This window comes from Schistocerca nitens, chromosome 1, assembly GCF_023898315.1.
Source record: "Schistocerca nitens isolate TAMUIC-IGC-003100 chromosome 1, iqSchNite1.1, whole genome shotgun sequence".
Taxonomy (NCBI): domain Eukaryota; kingdom Metazoa; phylum Arthropoda; class Insecta; order Orthoptera; family Acrididae; genus Schistocerca; species Schistocerca nitens.
The window spans coordinates 1,269,381,871-1,269,398,646 of NC_064614.1; the positions used below are offsets into that span (position 1 = coordinate 1,269,381,871).

Consider the following 16,776-nt stretch of genomic DNA (forward strand, 5'->3'; position numbering starts at 1 on the left):
GAGAACGGGGAAGGGAATCGGCCGTGCCCCTTCAAAGGAACCAACCCGGCACTTGGCTGAAGCGATTCAAGGAAATCACGGAAAACCTGAATCAAGATGGCTGACGTGGGGTTTAACCATCTTCCTCCCGACTGCGAGCCCAGTGTGCTAACCACTGCGCCACCTCCCTCGTTTCGACGAAGTATTGAAGTGAAGTTTGATATGTTTTTAATACGCAGTCTTTTTTGATTTTGTCTTTTTTATTTGAGGAAATTGCGTTTTTTGGTGTTAAATGATAAATGTCTATTTTGTAGTTATAAAAAAAACATCCTCTGTTTCACGAAACAAATCAATTTTTCGAATAAAATCTGAAATAAACATTGAAATTTTCAATTTTTCTATAAATATGGTTCATTTTTAAGTAGCAGACAGAAAGGGAGTTACATAGAACAAAAGTAGTCCGTAGATTACACAGTCTTTCATATTTCCTCAGCCAGTTTAAAGACGGTTCATCACTTCTGTTTCTAGGTGAATCTACGAGGGTCGTTCAATAAGCAATGCCCACATTTTTTTTAAAAAAAAGCCATTAATATACATTCTTTGTTGGTGCTTCACATTTGATGTTTGTTCTGTGAGCCGGTGAAGTTTCAAATCGTCCTGGCAGAGGGCAGAGCCGTAGTACAGCGTCAAAATGCCGTCTGCATACGATTCACATTCAAGCAGCGTGCTGTTATTGAATTCTTGTTTGCAGAAAAAGAAACCGTGGTGAACATCCACAATCGTTGGTGTACAGTATATGCTGATGCTGCAGTTGATAGGAGTACAGTTGGGCGATGCGTAAAGAAAGCTACAGCCTCAGGAAATGCAAAAACAGAGCTCCATGATCAGCCACGCTCGGGACGTTCTGTCACAGCCACTGCTCCGGATATGGTGAATCGTGCGGATGCCATTCTTCGTGCCGACAGGCGCATCACGACAATTGGCCCTACAGTTGTCGGTTAGCATTGGAAGTGCGCCTGCAATGATCGAGACTCTCGGATATTCGAAGAGGTGCTCACGATGGGTTCCACGAATGCTCACAGTGGACCGCAAGATTCAAAGAAAGGCCATTTCATCTGAATTGTTTGAGCGTTTTGAGTCCGACGGAGAGGCCTTTCTGTCTGCGCCGGAAACAAAAAGGCAGTCCATGGAGTTGCATCATCCTCATTCACCACAAAAGAAGAAATTCGAGACAAACCCCTCTGCCAGAAAAGTCAAGGTCACAGTCTTCTGGGAGTGTGATGGCGTCATTCTCGTGGATGTGATGCCAAGAGGGTCGACCATAAATTCAGAGGCATACGTGAAGACTCTTAATAAACTCAAGAACCGTTTCCCAAGTGTTCGATCGGACAAAAGTCCAGCAGAAATCTTGCTCCAACGATAATGCACGCCCACACACAAGTCTGAGAACCCAGGAACACATCGCCAAATTGGGTTGGACGTCATTGCCTCATCCACCCTACACTCCAGACCTGGCACCCTCGGTCTTCCAGGTCTTTGGGCCACTTAAAGATTATCTAAGGGGAACACACTCTGAAAATAACGAGAGTGTCAGTCATACAGTGAAAACATGGATACACCTACAGGACACGAGCTTTTACCAGCAGGGAATACATGCTCTTCCACAACGTTGGCGCATGGCCATTAAACGTGATGGAGACTATGTAGCAAAACAGGATGCGGAGAAGACATGTTGATTCATATTGTCATCAAATTCGGACTCTTAACAATAAATATGTTCTGAGAAAAAAATGTGGGGCATTACATACACTAATGGCCATTAAAATTGCTACGCCAAGAAGAAATTCTGATGATAAACGGGTATTCATTGGACGAATATATTATACTAGAACTGACATGTGATTACATTTTCACGCAATTTGGGTGCATAGATCCTGAGAAATCAGTACCCAGAACAACCACTTCTGGCCGTATTAACGCCCTTGATACGCCTGGTCATTGAGTCAAACAGAGCTTGGATGGCGTGTACAGGTACAGCTGCCCATGCAGCTTCAACACGATACCACAGTTCATCAAGAGTGGTGACTGGAGTATTGTGACGAGCCAGTTGCTCGGCCACCACTGACCAGACGTTTTCAGCTGGTGAGAGATCTGGAGAATGTGCTGGCCAGTGCAGCAATCGAACATTTTCTGTATCCAGAAAGGCCCGTACAGGACCTGCAATACGCGGTCGTGCATTATCCTGCTGAAATGTAGGGTTTCGCAGGGATCGAATGAAGGGTAGAACCATGAGTAGCAACACATTTGAAATGTAACGTCCACTGTTCAAAGTACCGTCAGTGCGAACAAGAGGTGACCGAGACGTGTAACCAATGGCACCCCATTCCATCACGACGGGTGATACGCCAGTATGGCGATGACGAATACACGCTTCCAATGTGCGTTCACTGCGCTGTCGCCAAACACGGATGCGACCATCATGATGCTGTAAACAGAGCCTGGATTCGTGCACCCAGTTTCTTCGTCGAGTACACCATCGCAGGCGCTCCTGTCTGTGATTCAGCGTGAAGGGTAGCCGCAGCCATGGTCTCCGAGCTGATAGTCCATGCTGCTGCAAACGTCGTCGAACTGTTCGTGCAGATGGTTGTTGTCTTGCAAACGTCCCCATCTGTTGACTCAGGTATCGAGACGTGGCTGCACGATCCGTTACAGCCATGCGGGTAAGATGCGTGTCATCTCGACTGCTAGTGATACGAGGCCGTTTGGATCCAGCACGGCGTTCCGTATTACCCTCCTGAACCCACCGATTCCGTATTCTGCCAACAGTCATTGGATCTCGACCAACGCTAGCAGCAATGTCGCGATACGATAAACCGCAGTCGCGATAGGCTACAATCCGACCTTTATCAAAGTCGGAAACGTGATGGTACGCATTTCTCCTCCTTACTCGAGGCATCACAACAACGTTTCACCAGGCAACACCGGTCAACTGCTGTTTGTGTATGCGAAATCGGTTAGAAACTTTCCTCATGTCAGCACGTTGTAGGCGTCGCCACCGGCGCTAACCTTGTGTGAATGCTCTGAAAAGCTAATCATTTGCATATCACAGCATCTTCTTCCTGTTGGATAAATTTGGCGTCTGTAGCAGGTCATCTTTGTGGTGCAGCAATTTTAATGGTCAGTAGTGTATTTATCGACCCTAGTAGAGAGGCACTGTTTGCATACACGAAGGAAGAGATGGAAATGAGTCAACGCCTAATAGGTAAGCTACACACCTAACATACAGGTAATGCGGTTACGATCTTATCTGACCAAGGCTAATAGAAAGCCTATCGTGGTCGAGACATCTTACAATAGTGTACGATAGCCTACAGTAGTTCTGCAGCTCTGCCCAGGGCAAATGGTGTATGTTGGGTTGCCTACGTTGAGGTGCAGGAAGTATTTTCCAGACCAGTTTTATTTTGCCGACCCTGTACAAAGTTAGTGTCGAGTGTCGCTGCTGAACGGCGCTCGCTTTACGCTCCGTTTAACTGTATGTCGCCCGACCACCTGAGAGGGGGAGAGGCTGTATCAGTGTTCGCTCGGCAGGGCGTTCAAGTCGCTGACGGAGGTGCGCGGCCGGCACTGCGCCGCCAGCCGCTCGGCGGGCGGCATCTCGCAGTTCGACATGGCCGTCACGCAGTTCGGCTTCCTCGGCTTCACCATGGTGGCGCCCGAGAAGCTGGGCATCGAGCGCGGCGGCGAGGAGGGCATCGTGCACTTCTGGCGCGTCATCGGCTACATCATGGGCATGGAGGACAGGTGCGTGCGCGCGCGCCAGTGCTGCCGTTCACATCTGCGCTGCATTTAAAGCTGCAGGGCCAGTACTGAAACGTGTCACTGTTAACGCAGCAGTTCCAGCATTCATTCTGGTGGCACTCATACTTTTGATGTCCTCAAATATGTGCAACTTCTGCGCTCCTTGTTGTCTCCACTAGCGATGCTCCTAGGGCCTGATCGCGGGGGGAAAAGTGGCAACACCAAAAAATAATTAACGTAGACTAATGGAATTTCGGGATTACATTTGTCGAGGTAATATATTTAAGTTATTAACATTGCAAGATCATAGGTTAATGTAAGTGCGAGGTAAGCCATTGCAAATGTGAAATGCTGGGACATTAATAACTGTTGTAACCGCCACGATTTTGAATGCAAGCATGCATACCTGAATGCGTTGTGTTATGCAGGTGCCGGATGTCTGTTTGTGGTATGGAGTCCCATGTCTGTAGTGCTTGGTAGGTCAATACACTTTTTATCTCCGTGAATATCTGCAACTTCTGCATTTCTTGTTGTCCCCACAAACGATGCTCCTAGTTCGTGGCCGGCCGAAGTGGCCGTGCGGTTAAAGGCGCTGCAGTCTGGAACCGCAAGACCGCTACGGTCACAGGTTCGAATCCTGCCTCGGGCATGGATGTTTGTGATGTCCTTAGGTTAGTTAGGTTTAACTAGTTCTAAGTTCTAGGGGACTAATGACCTCAGCAGTTGAGTCCCATAGTGCTCAGAGCCATTTGAACCATTTGAACCTAGTTCGTGATCGTAGGGGAAAAATCGCAACACCGAAAATACTGTTTGTGGATGAGACGGGAATTGTCGTTCGACGATGTCCAATACGCGTTCGATTGGAGACATATCTGGTTATCGAGCAGGACGAGGCAACGTAGTGGCAGTCTGTAGAAGTGATGGGTTACAAAAGCGGTACCTGGGCGAAGCTTATCCTGCTGGCAAACATCCTGTGGAATGCTGTTCACGAATGGCAGCACAATGGGTCGAATCACCAGACTGACGTACAGATTTGCTGTCAGGTTGTGAGGGAAAGCAAAGAGTGTGCTCCTGCTATCATACAAAATCGGACCCCAGACCATAACCCGAGGTTAGGTCCAGTATGTGTAGCATGCAGACAGTTTGCTCCGAGGCCCTCAACTGGCCTCCTTCTGATCAGCGTATCGTCTTCACTGGCACCGAGGCAGGCACAAACAGCTTTAATCAGGAGATTTTAATAGAGAACAAACAATGTATTTACCTTAATAGTCATAATATGTATAGCAGTTCATGACATCCAGTCTTACAAATTTCAAAACTCCGCCATCTCTCTCCCCACACCCACCACTGCTGGCGGCTCACCTCCAACTGCGCAACGCTATGCGCTGTTAACAGCCAATTGCCCAACACTACAATGGCAGACAACAATGCAACCCAGCCAAAGACTGCACACAGCACAGCCAGTGATTTTCATATGGAGCGCTACGTGGCGTTACCAATATAAAAACCTAAGCAGCCTCCTTACATAGACCCCATGCTCCCCACAAAAAATTTTACAAATTGTTTTGGGCACTGGCCAATACAGATTTGAAAAAAATTTTCATAATTATAGTAAGAAAGATATCAAATGCACACACTTATTAATACAATGTTGGTCAAAAGCTAAAATTTGCTCACAGTCCATAAAGACAGTCCTAATCATTCGTCACAGTAAAACTGCAGTGTTTTTATCAATGTCTGAGCAGTAAAAGAAAATGCACACGGAAGTAGTGGATTTCCATGCAGTCTTGAAGAAGTAGTGTTGTCCTTCCAATGGAAAGACAGTGCTGACTCTTGACATGCAGACAGCTAATGGGCCACAACAGAGCAAACCCACAGCAGAGTCAGTCGAAGTTTTGAAGAATATTGGTAGGTAGGTCATCACAGAGCAGACCCACTGTAGTCCTAGTAGAGATTAAGGTATTGGTGGGCCACCAGAGGTGCAGACCCACTGCAGTCCTTGTAGAAATAGTGGTACTGGTGAGTCAGCAAAGGTGTAGACCCACTGTAGTCCTTGTAGAAAAAATGGTATTGGTGGGTCATCAAAGATGCAGACCCACTACAGTCCTTGTAGAAATTGGTGGGCCATCAAAGATGCAGACCCACTGTAGTCCTGGTAGAGATGGCCAGCAGCCATCTGTTTGACTGTGCAGGTGCACAATCACCATTGAAGAGTCTTGCGGATAATATAGCAAGTCCATAAACCACCACTTGTTGTTGTTGTTGTGGTCTTCAGTCCTGAGACTGGTTTGATGCAGCTCTCCATGCTACTCTATCCTGTGCAAGCTTCTTCATCTCCCAGTACCTACTGCAACCTACATCCTTCTGAATCTGCTTAGTGTATTCATCTCTTGGTCTCCACCTACGATTTTTACCCTCCACGCTGCCCTCCAATACTAAATTGGTGATCCCTTGATGCCTCAGAACATGCCCTACCAACCGATCCCTTCTTCTGGTCAAGTTGTGCAACAAACTCCTCTTCTCCTCAATCCTACTCAGTACCTCCACATTAGTTATGTGATCTACCCATCTAATCTTCAGCATTCTTCTGTAGCACCACATTTCGAAAGCTTCTATTCTCTTCTTGTCCAAACTATTTACCGTCCATGTTTCACTTCCATACATGGCTACACTCCATACAAATACTTTCAGAAACGACTTCCTGACACTTAAATCTATACTCGATGTTAACAAATTTCTCTTCTTCATAAGCGCTTTCCTTGCCATTGCCAGTCTACATTTTATATCCTCTCTACTTCCACCATCATCACTTATTTTGCTCCCCAAATAGCAAAACTCCTTTACTACTTTAAGTGTCTCATTTCCTAATCTAATACCCTCAACATCACCCGACTTAATTCGACTACATTCCATTATCCTCGTTTTGCTTTTGTTGATGTTCATCTTATATCCTCCTTTCAAGACACTGTCCATTCCGTTCAACTGCTCTTTCAAGTCCTTTTCTGTCTCTGACAGAATTACAATGTCATCGGCGAACCTCAAAGTTTTTATTTCTTCTCCGTGGATTTTAATACCTACTCCGAATTTTTCTTTTGTTTCCTTTACTGCTTGCTCAATATACAGATTGAATAACATTGGGGAGAGGCTACAACCCTGTCTTACTCCCTTCCCAACCACTGCTTCCCTTTCATGTCCCTCGACTCTTATAACTGCCATCTGGTTTCTGTATAAATTGCGAATAGCCTTTCGCTCCCTGTATTTTACCCCTGCCACCTTCAGAATTTGAAAGAGAGTATTCCAGTCAACATTGTCAAAAGCTTTCTCTAAGTCTACAAATGCTAGAAACGTAGGTTTGCCTTTCCTTAATCTTTCTTCTAAGATAGACGTAAGGTCAGTATTTCCTCACGTGTTCCAACATTTCTACGGAATCCAAACTGATCTTCCCCGAGGTCGTCTTCTACTAGCTTTTCCATTCGTCTGTAAAGAATTCGTGTTAGTATTTTTCAGCTGTGGCTTAGTAAACTGATTGTTCGGTAATTTTCACATCTGTCAACACCTGCTTTCTTTGGGATTGGAATTATTATATTCTTCTTAAAGTCTGTGGGTATTTCGCCTGTTTCATACATCTTGCTCACCAGATGGTAGAGTTTTGTTAGGACTGGCTCTCCCAAGGCTGTCAGTAGTTCCAATGGAATGTTGTCTACTCCGGGGACCTTGTTTCGACTCAGGTCTTTCAGTGCTCTGTCAAACTCTTCACGCAGTATCGTATCTCCCATTTCATCCTCATCCACATCCTCTTCCATTTCCATAATATTGTCCTCAAGTACATCGCCCTTGTATAGACCCTCTATATACTCCTTGCACCTTTCTGCTTTCCCTTCTTTGCTTAGAACTGGGTTTCCATCTGAGCTCTTGATGTTCATACAAGTGGTTCTCTTATCACCAAAGGTCTCTTTAATTTTCCTGTAGGCAGTATCTATCTTACCCCTAGTGAGATAAGCCTCTACATCCTGACATTTGTCCTCTAGCCATGGCTGCTTAGCCATTTTGCACTTCCTGTCGATCTCATTTTTGAGACGTTTGTATTCCTTTTTGCCTGCGTCATTTACTGCATTTTTATATTTTCTCCTTTCATCAATTAAATTCAATATTTCTTCTGTTACCCAAGGATTTCTACTAGCCGTCGTCTTTTTACCTACTTGATCCTCTGCTGCCTTCACTACTTCATCCCTCAAAGCTACCCATTCTTGTTCTACTGTATTTCTTTCCCCCATTCCTGTCAATTGTTCCCTTATGCTCTCCCTGAAACTCTGTACAACCTCTGGTTCTTTCAGTTTATCCAGGTCCCATCTCCTTAAATTCCCACCTTTTTGCAGTTTCTTCAGTTTTAATCTACAGGTCATAACCAATAGATTGTGGTCAGAGTCCACATCTGCCCCTGGAAATGTCTTACAATTTAAAACCTGGTTCCTAAATCTCTGTCTTACCATTATATAATCTATCTGATACCTTTTAGTATCTCCAGGGTTCTTCCATGTATACAATCTTCTATCATGATTCTTAAACCAAGTGTTAGCTATGATTAAGTTATGCCCTGTGCATAATTCTACCAGACGGCTTCCTCTCTCATTTCTCACCCCCAATCCATATTCACCTACTACGTTTCCTTCTCTCCCTTTTCCTACACTCGAATTCCAGTCACCCATGACTATTAAATTTTCGTCTCCCTTCACTATCTGAATACTTTCTTTTATTTCATAATACATTTCTTCAATTTCTTCGTCATCTGCAGAGCTAGTTGGCATATAAACGTGTACTACTGTAGTAGGTGTGGGCTTCGTATGTATCTTGGCCACAATAATGCGTTCACTAAGCTGTTTGTAGTAGCTTACCCGCGTTCCTATTTTCCTATTCATTATTAAACCTACTCCTGCATTACCACTTGTAAACTCACAAAGTTTTTTTTTCTAATTGTCCTTAGAACCAGCAATGCTGTTAACCAGTCACTTGCTGAATTATTAACACACATGCAAACACTATTAGTCCCTACTTCTCACATATGGTCCATATACCAACAGAAACGTGTGCAGTGAAATGTAACTTACAAGTTACTTAATTTGATGAACTGGTCTCAATTACAATTTTATAAGATAAGAATACAATAACAAAGGTACAAAATACGTCATTAAAGAACACAACAATACAGATAACATTTGTAGTAATAGGGGCTTTACAAAAGAATAGAAATAAACACATACAACAGTGTTACAGGAATTATGACATAAGTAAATACATAAAAGATCAGAATAACTTTTGAAACATTACCTTCACATATGTGCAACGAAACAGAATAAATAATGTCTAAACATCTTTTCAAAGTAAAGAACATATTATCAGAAAAATTCTACAATGTAACTCTCATCAGATAAACACATAAAGACAGGAAGAACACAAATATACAAGAGTACACAAACACATAGCGGAATAACAGAAAGGGAAAGGACAGGGTTTGTTTTACTGCAGTATCTTGCAAACAAAACTTTCTTTACTTCTTGGAGATCTCCCTTCATTCATCATTATTCCCAAAAAGTCCTATCTATACCTGCTTTCTGTATTCTATTCATATTTCTTTCAAAATAATTATTTCTCAGTTCACAATACTCATTTTTGCCAAATCTGTTTCATATAACTTCTCAATGCATTCTTTCCCTATTCTTCATAGTTAGTTTCTTATATAGTATCCCCCCTTCTAAGCTAACTTAAATCTACTGAGCTCAGATGCTAAACTAAGGGATGAGGCAATGCAGCAGCATATAACAATTAATACAAACAGTAATGAAAAAAATGGAAATTGTCAAAGCAAGCTACAGTAAATCTAAATTACCAAGCAATGCAACATTACAACTAATATGAGCCAATGTGCAGCAACAAGAAAAATAAATCAGAAGTAAAACTAGCTTAACAGAGTAATACAAAGTGAAATTTAGTAGCACTATGCCTGGCAAACAGCAGCAGCAAATGCAATAACTTATGTCTAAACATGACATAGCTCAAGCAGAAAAAATATTACACTAAAGATAACAATGCAGATAAGGGAAATGTATAATCACATCTTAATGTCTATGTAATTAAAATGGTGCACCACAACTATTTCTACAAAAGAAATTACCAAGTACTTCAAAAGAAAATTATATATGCAGTTACTGTTATTAGTCCCTTCTTATTGTTCTTTCCATTCCAAGAGCTCCTTTTTCGAAGAATGTGGATCATAAAATAATTATTTAATAGATCTGTTGACAGAAAGTGTTCACATTAGCAAATGCATTTAATTTTATTTTATAAAACCAATGCTGCAACACAGCTGGAAACCAGATATCAAATGAAATAAGCAATTACGCAAACCAAGGCATAAAAATATCATTCAATAGTCATGTGACATTACATTAGTTAGTAGAAATTGTCTCAACTCTCGTAGAAAGACGCTTGTCATAATCAGGTGTGCGGATGTAAGTATCTTTCCAAGAAATGAGCGTGTCGTATCTGCGATGCTTTCTACATAGGAATGTCAATAGCGAGGATAATGGCCTTTTTTTTCTCTCCACCTAATGGCTTTCTTTTGTCAGACGACTACCTCTCAGCTGGGCACCCAAAACCATTACGTCAAGGTCACTTACCTTTCTTACTGAAATATTTACGACAGCAGTTTCCGCTACAGTGGCAGTCTCATATAAAAAATTTCACAGCTCAAGAATTTGCATTACAAATCTGTAGAAACAAAATCCTATTGATATAACAGTGCCCAAAATAATTTTCATCGGCATTGTAATACATTCACGCATTTACATACATTTCATAACTCTTAAAGTACGATTCTTGGTTTCCAACAACTTTTTTCACAAACCAGAGTCCTTAACCACTACTCATTATTCCTTACCTTATTACACATATACATACTCGTCGACACTTCTTCAATATTTCATCATAACAAATACGTAGCATAATCAAATTCCTCATGTAGCATCAGCTTATTGATCATAAACATACCTCAGCAGCATAATACACATCGTCGTCGTAAAAATAACATCATAACACCTCAGTCAAATCTCAAAAACGTTGTAGCTTTCTGCAATAATTTCAAAACCTAAAAAAAATTCTCTGCTGATTTCAATAGTGTCATCTACGTCAAATGTATTTAAAAAATCATGATCCCATACCAAATACATTATTCAGAGCTCTCATAGTATCACAATGGTTCCGAAAAAATACGAACAGTTCACATTGTACAGACGAAATACAATTTCATAAGTGTGAAGTTATCCATCTGTGTAATTGCGTAAACATGTGTCACTGATGTTGTAAAAAAATGTTTGTTTCTGTGTTAAATAATCAGATAGCTGTGTTAGAGAAATATGGTACCAATGTGTAAAGTTGTATAAGCAAATACCATATTAGCTAGGGCTCCTTGTGCTTGCCAAACACATGGTACACAAAGTAGGCGTGTACCCCTTGAGGATTAATGTAATTATACCATCAGGTGTTACAGATTACAGCAATGGAATGAAATGTATCAGGGAAAACCTTTGTATCATTATACTTCAAATATTTTTAAAAATAAATGATTTAAGTACAAAATTAATCACTCAAATACGTGTCCTGTAGCGCTATATGTGCGTCTTGCTGTAAGATAATCTCTGTGGAAGTGTCGTAGTTATTGTCCTCCGAAAGCTAAGTTATGCAGAAGCCAATGTACTTACCTCATGATAAACAAAAGTGAAATGCTTTGCGTATAGATATCTTAGTTATTACGCTTATTGCCGTGATGAAGAAAGTACTGTGCTGTAACGTATTGTTGTGCTACAGAAAAGGCAGTCTCATTGTAGCTATACCACAAAAGTTACTACTAAAACATGTTTTACTTTCCAGAAGAATTCAGAAAAACTGTGCAGATATAAAACAGATACACCGCAAAAGCAACATTGTAAATTGTCACTCATTAGTAGCATCGTGATAAAATTGTGTAGCTGTCACATAAAATAACCACTGTGTCATCTGGTATCTCACAGAAAGTACTTTAAATCCAGAATGTATTTTCAAGTAAACCAAAACGTTGCATTAAAATCTCATTAGCAGTACCAGTATATGATCTAAGTATGTGAGCCTTATAGTCGTTACGTAATCGTGCAACTAAGAAGCACGAATGTACATACACAGTAACACTGTGTCATCTGTTCACTATAACAATGCACTCGTAACTACTGTCTAAATATGTATCCTAGGTTCTAGATTGGATACTTAACTTCAAACACTGTTGCATGTTAACAGTTTCTAAGTCTAACAAAGCATACTAGTAATGTAAAGTGAAAAATTTTATGGCAAATACTAAGTTAAAAAGCAGATTATCTCTCAATAAGCGGCTTTATATGTGAAGTGTGGTGAAATCCTTTACTCTTCATAGTACTCAGAGTTTGAACTTGAATGCAATTGTCATGCGGTATATATCGGTAAAGAATACTGGAATTTTTCTCAAGGTTAGCGTTTATGTTATTTTTCTCTGAGCCAGCCGGCGCACGTGGCTGCCTGCGGTGCGGGTCATTGTCTGTTTCTTTGTTGGCGCGCGTCGTTATTGGGATTAGGAGACCTAACTTCTACAAATTCACCTTGACTAGAAGGCCCTGCCCTGTTTGAAGCTCGCCAGTTCTGATGGAATTCAGGTCTGTCGTTTTGTCGGTAGTTTACATAGTTTCTTGTTTGTCGGTCATCTGGTGGAGAATTTCTCCCAGAATCATAACTGCGTGGTGGACCGTTGTGTCTGAAGTTATTCTGTCTCCCTTGATAATAATTATTTTGGTTCTGATATTGTCTGATTCTATGGTTGTCTCTGTCACATTCATTAGTATGGAAAAGCGATCTTTCTCTGTAACTATTATCCTGCCAACGGTTGTCATACGGATGGTGTTTGTTTTGGTCTCGATTTGTGTTGTGAGAATAGCCTTGTGATGTCCAGTTATTATTTCTTTCATTGCGGAATTGCGACGGATGTGACCTGTAATTGTTGTGTTCCTGTTTTCGCGTTCCGCGATTATCAGTGTCAATTTCTAATTCTTGTAAGAGTCCCTGAAAAGCTCCAATGTCGTCTTTGCAACGTCCTGCCAAAATAATATGTCGTAAATGTTCAGGTAATTTGATTAAGCAAATGCGGATGAGTTCTGAGGGGCTGTATGGGTTTGACAGGTACTGATTCTTGTGCAACATGTCTTCAAAATATTTCACAAGACTGGAAAATTCAGATTGTTCGAAACGTTTCATCATTATCATGCTATGTTTTACTCGGTCTTGTGTAGCTTGAGACCAATACGCTGAGAGGAAGGCATGATAAAATTCTACTTCACTGTGACAATCGTGAATGACCGATCGCATTCTTACAGCTGGTTCATTCTCTAAGTAGCCACACATATATTCTAATCTGTGTTCTAACGACCAGTTGGGAGGAAAACAATGAGAGAATTGATGGAGCCATGCTTGTGGATGAATGTAGTTGCCAGAATTCTTAAATGTTTTGAATTTACGTGTAGTAATGAACAGCTTATAGTCAAAATCATCATGTCGGCGAGTCGCATATCGGTCATTGTTACGTCGTTTCCGCGGTTCCATTTCAAAATTCGGTGCACCTTGCCAATTTCTTTCATAATTTCCGAAATGCGCTGTGTTATTATTTTGTGGCTGTTCCGTATTTCTATGTCCCTCTTCCCGTATTGGGGCGCGAGTGTCCTCTGAAATACGTAATTCTTGTATTACCTGTGTCAGCTGATCTTGTACTTCCCGGATTTCTCTTTGGTGTTGCGTATTAATTTGATTCTGATTTTGTTTGAATTTCCTAATTTGTTCACACTCTTCTGTGTCATTAAAGACTACCGGTTTTGTGTCATTCAGATTATCATCTACCTTTGTAGATAAATTATTTAGCTGATCCGAAAGTTCAACTACTTTCTCTGATAATGAACTAATTTCCTCCATGTGTCTTTCTGAACCACTTTTCAGAGTATCTACTGTGTCCTTTAAATTTTCCTGAGTTTTTGCAAGTTGCATAACCGAATCGGTAGATGCAACTGAGTCAATTTTAGCTTGCAAGGTCTCATGATTTTCATGAACAATAGTTTGCAGTTCTTTTATGGCTGCTTCGTGATTCTGTAATGCATTTTCATGACGCGAAAAAATAAGTTGGAAATGCTCACAAATTCGTGTTTTTACGTCATTACAGACTATTTGACATTTCGATTCGATTTTATGTAACTCAGTCGTTAAATCTTCACGTGTTTGTTCAAGTGTGGTGTCTAACTTTTGAAGCTTTTGCAGTGTTTGTCTCTGATTTTGTTCCATTGTGTCAAACTTTTGAAGATTTTGTTCCATTGTGTCTAACTTTTGAAGCTTTTGCTGTGTTTGTCTCTGATTTTGTTCCATTTGTTGCATTAACTGTAATAACAATGCATTAGTGTCTGGAATCTGTTCCTCTACGCTTTTCGGCAGTGCATTTGCACCGGCAACATTCACATTTTGACAAGCAGAAAATGTGTCTTGACTTATTTGAGAAAACGGTGAGGACGCAAAACCTGAATCTACAGTATTTGCAAAATTGTATCCTGTAATTTCGGATTCCTGAGGCGAGCTGTTGCCGAGCGATCGATCGATAATGCTTCCCTGTTCACTAATTGTTTCACTGCCTACGCCATTGTTTGCCGCCCGCTCCTTCATTACATGGTGGCGCTAACACACTGCTTTCGTCTTCACTGTCATTTCTCAGTTTACTTTGGAGCCTAGTATTACGTTTTTCACACGCCATTATTGTCACAATATTTCACACAACAACACAGAAAAGCACAATTTGAAGAGCAAAATAACAAAACACATTAACATAGCATTGAAAATAGTTTCTAGTTAATTGCAAGTGCAGCTGCGAAATACTTGGTGCAAATCTACATGCATGCCACAACTGTGTACAACAATGAAAAACTACAACTACAAAGGAAATTCTCTCTATAATTACGCGCTAGCAATAAACAAAAGCTACACTAATTACACAAACTACAAGAAAAAATCAGAAGATTCCAGTGAGGTATCCTCGGCTAAGGGTCGACATATGAAACGTCCCCTTAGAAAAATTATACATGACTGTGCTTAAACTGACACACTATATTTTTTAGCGCAACGCAATCTTACTTACAATAATCCCTGACTAACATTAACCTATACCTTTCACAAATCACTTACCCCAAAAAAACCTTCGTTACTCGAACTACTGCAATACAGCGAGCGCCACTACTGCCAGCTAAATAAAAGATTCAAACTACGGAAGGCACTAAGTACTGATAGGCATAGTTAGCAAATGAAAGATTATAATAGAGAACAAACAATGTATTTACCTTAATAGTCATAATACGTATAGCAGTTCATGGCATCCAGTCTTAAAAATTTCAAAACTCCGCCATCTCTCTCCCCACACCCACCACTGCTGGCGGCTCACCTCCAACTGCGCAACGCTATGCGCTGTCAACAGCCAATTGCCCAACACTACAATGGCAGACAACAATGCAACCCAGCCAAAGACTGCACACAGCACAGCCAGTGATTTTCATATGGAGCGCTACGTGGCGTTACCAATATAAAAACCTGAACAGCCTACTTACAACGTCCACCATGCCTTCCTATGAGCTCTTGCTTGATACCACTGAAGTCACAGGTGGTGGTGGTTTGGGGGTCAGTGGAATGCACACTACAGTGCGTGTGTCTGGGATCTGTCGTTGAAATTGACGATTTGCAACAGTTCGCTGTCTCACTGTAGTGTCAACTGCTGCTCAAAGTGCTGCTGCAGATGTATTGCGATGCGCCAGAGCCATACGCCGAACTCGACGGTCTTCCCTATCGGTAGTGCCACGTGGCCCTCCGGAGCCCGGTCTTTTTTCGACCGTACATTAACGCGACCACCTCTGCCAGCAGTCATGTACAGTGACTATGTTCCTGCCAGGTCTTTCGCAGAAGGAACATCCAGCTTCTCGTAGCCTTATTATACGACCTCGTTCAAACTCAGTAAGGTACTGGTAATGGCGTCTTTATCGCCCTAACAGCATTCTTGACTAACGTCAACACAGAACGTCCAATCTCAAAAGCAACTAACGATCACGACAGTTACAGCGTGTATTTAAAGAAAACCTGATTTCCATGCTTGTAGTGGCGCGAAATCTGATTAGGCACCATCATTCAGGCCTACCAACTGTCATTTATGTCGCACAACTCGTTCTTAGAGTTGCGATTTTTTTCCAGTCATTGTGTAACAACATTATGGAGTTGACTAACATATATTTTTATGTCGTAAGAAGTATGACCGCTGTGTTAGTGCTAAATTTGTATTTAACAATTTGCGATCGCCAAATTTTTGTCAAACAAAGTAACTCGTCAGTTTAAGAGATAAGTCCCACTGACATGAGGAGACTTTTAAGCTCCAAAACCAACGAGTTACTTTCTAACAAGGAAATTTCTGAAGATGGAATATTTCTGTATTGGGAAAAAGTGCGATTCCATACTTGTCGTAAATGAACAGTCAGTTCACTGTCATATACTCAACGTACACTGAAGAACCAACGAAATTGGTGCACCTGCCTATTGTCGTGTAGGGCCCCCGCGATCACGCAGAAGTGCCACAACACAACGTGGCATGGACTCGACTAACGTCTGCTGTAATGCAAGAGGGCTGTCTATAAATCCGTAAGAGTACGACGGGGTCGACATCTTTACTGAACAACATGTTGAAAGGCATCCCAGACATGCTCAATAATATTCAGGTCTGGGGAGTTTGGTGGCCATCGGAAGTGTTTAAACTCAGAAGAGTGTTCCTGGAGCCACTCTGTAGCAATTCTGGACGTGTAGGGTGTTGCACTGTGCTGCTGGAATTGCCCAAGACGGTTGCAATGTACAATAGACATGAACGGATGCAGGTGACCAGACAGG

The 16,776-nt window shown here is 41.6% G+C and overlaps 1 protein-coding gene across 1 annotated transcript in view; it reads left to right on the top strand.

Moving 5' to 3' along the window:
- LOC126202086 (uncharacterized) overlaps positions 1–16,776 on the top strand; it is a 175,696-nt gene that overhangs the window by 138,642 nt on the left and 20,278 nt on the right. The window contains exon 4 of the mRNA XM_049936835.1: positions 3,568–3,780. Within this exon, the coding sequence (XP_049792792.1) occupies positions 3,568–3,780 (213 nt within the window). The remainder of the gene's footprint in view (positions 1–3,567; positions 3,781–16,776) is intronic.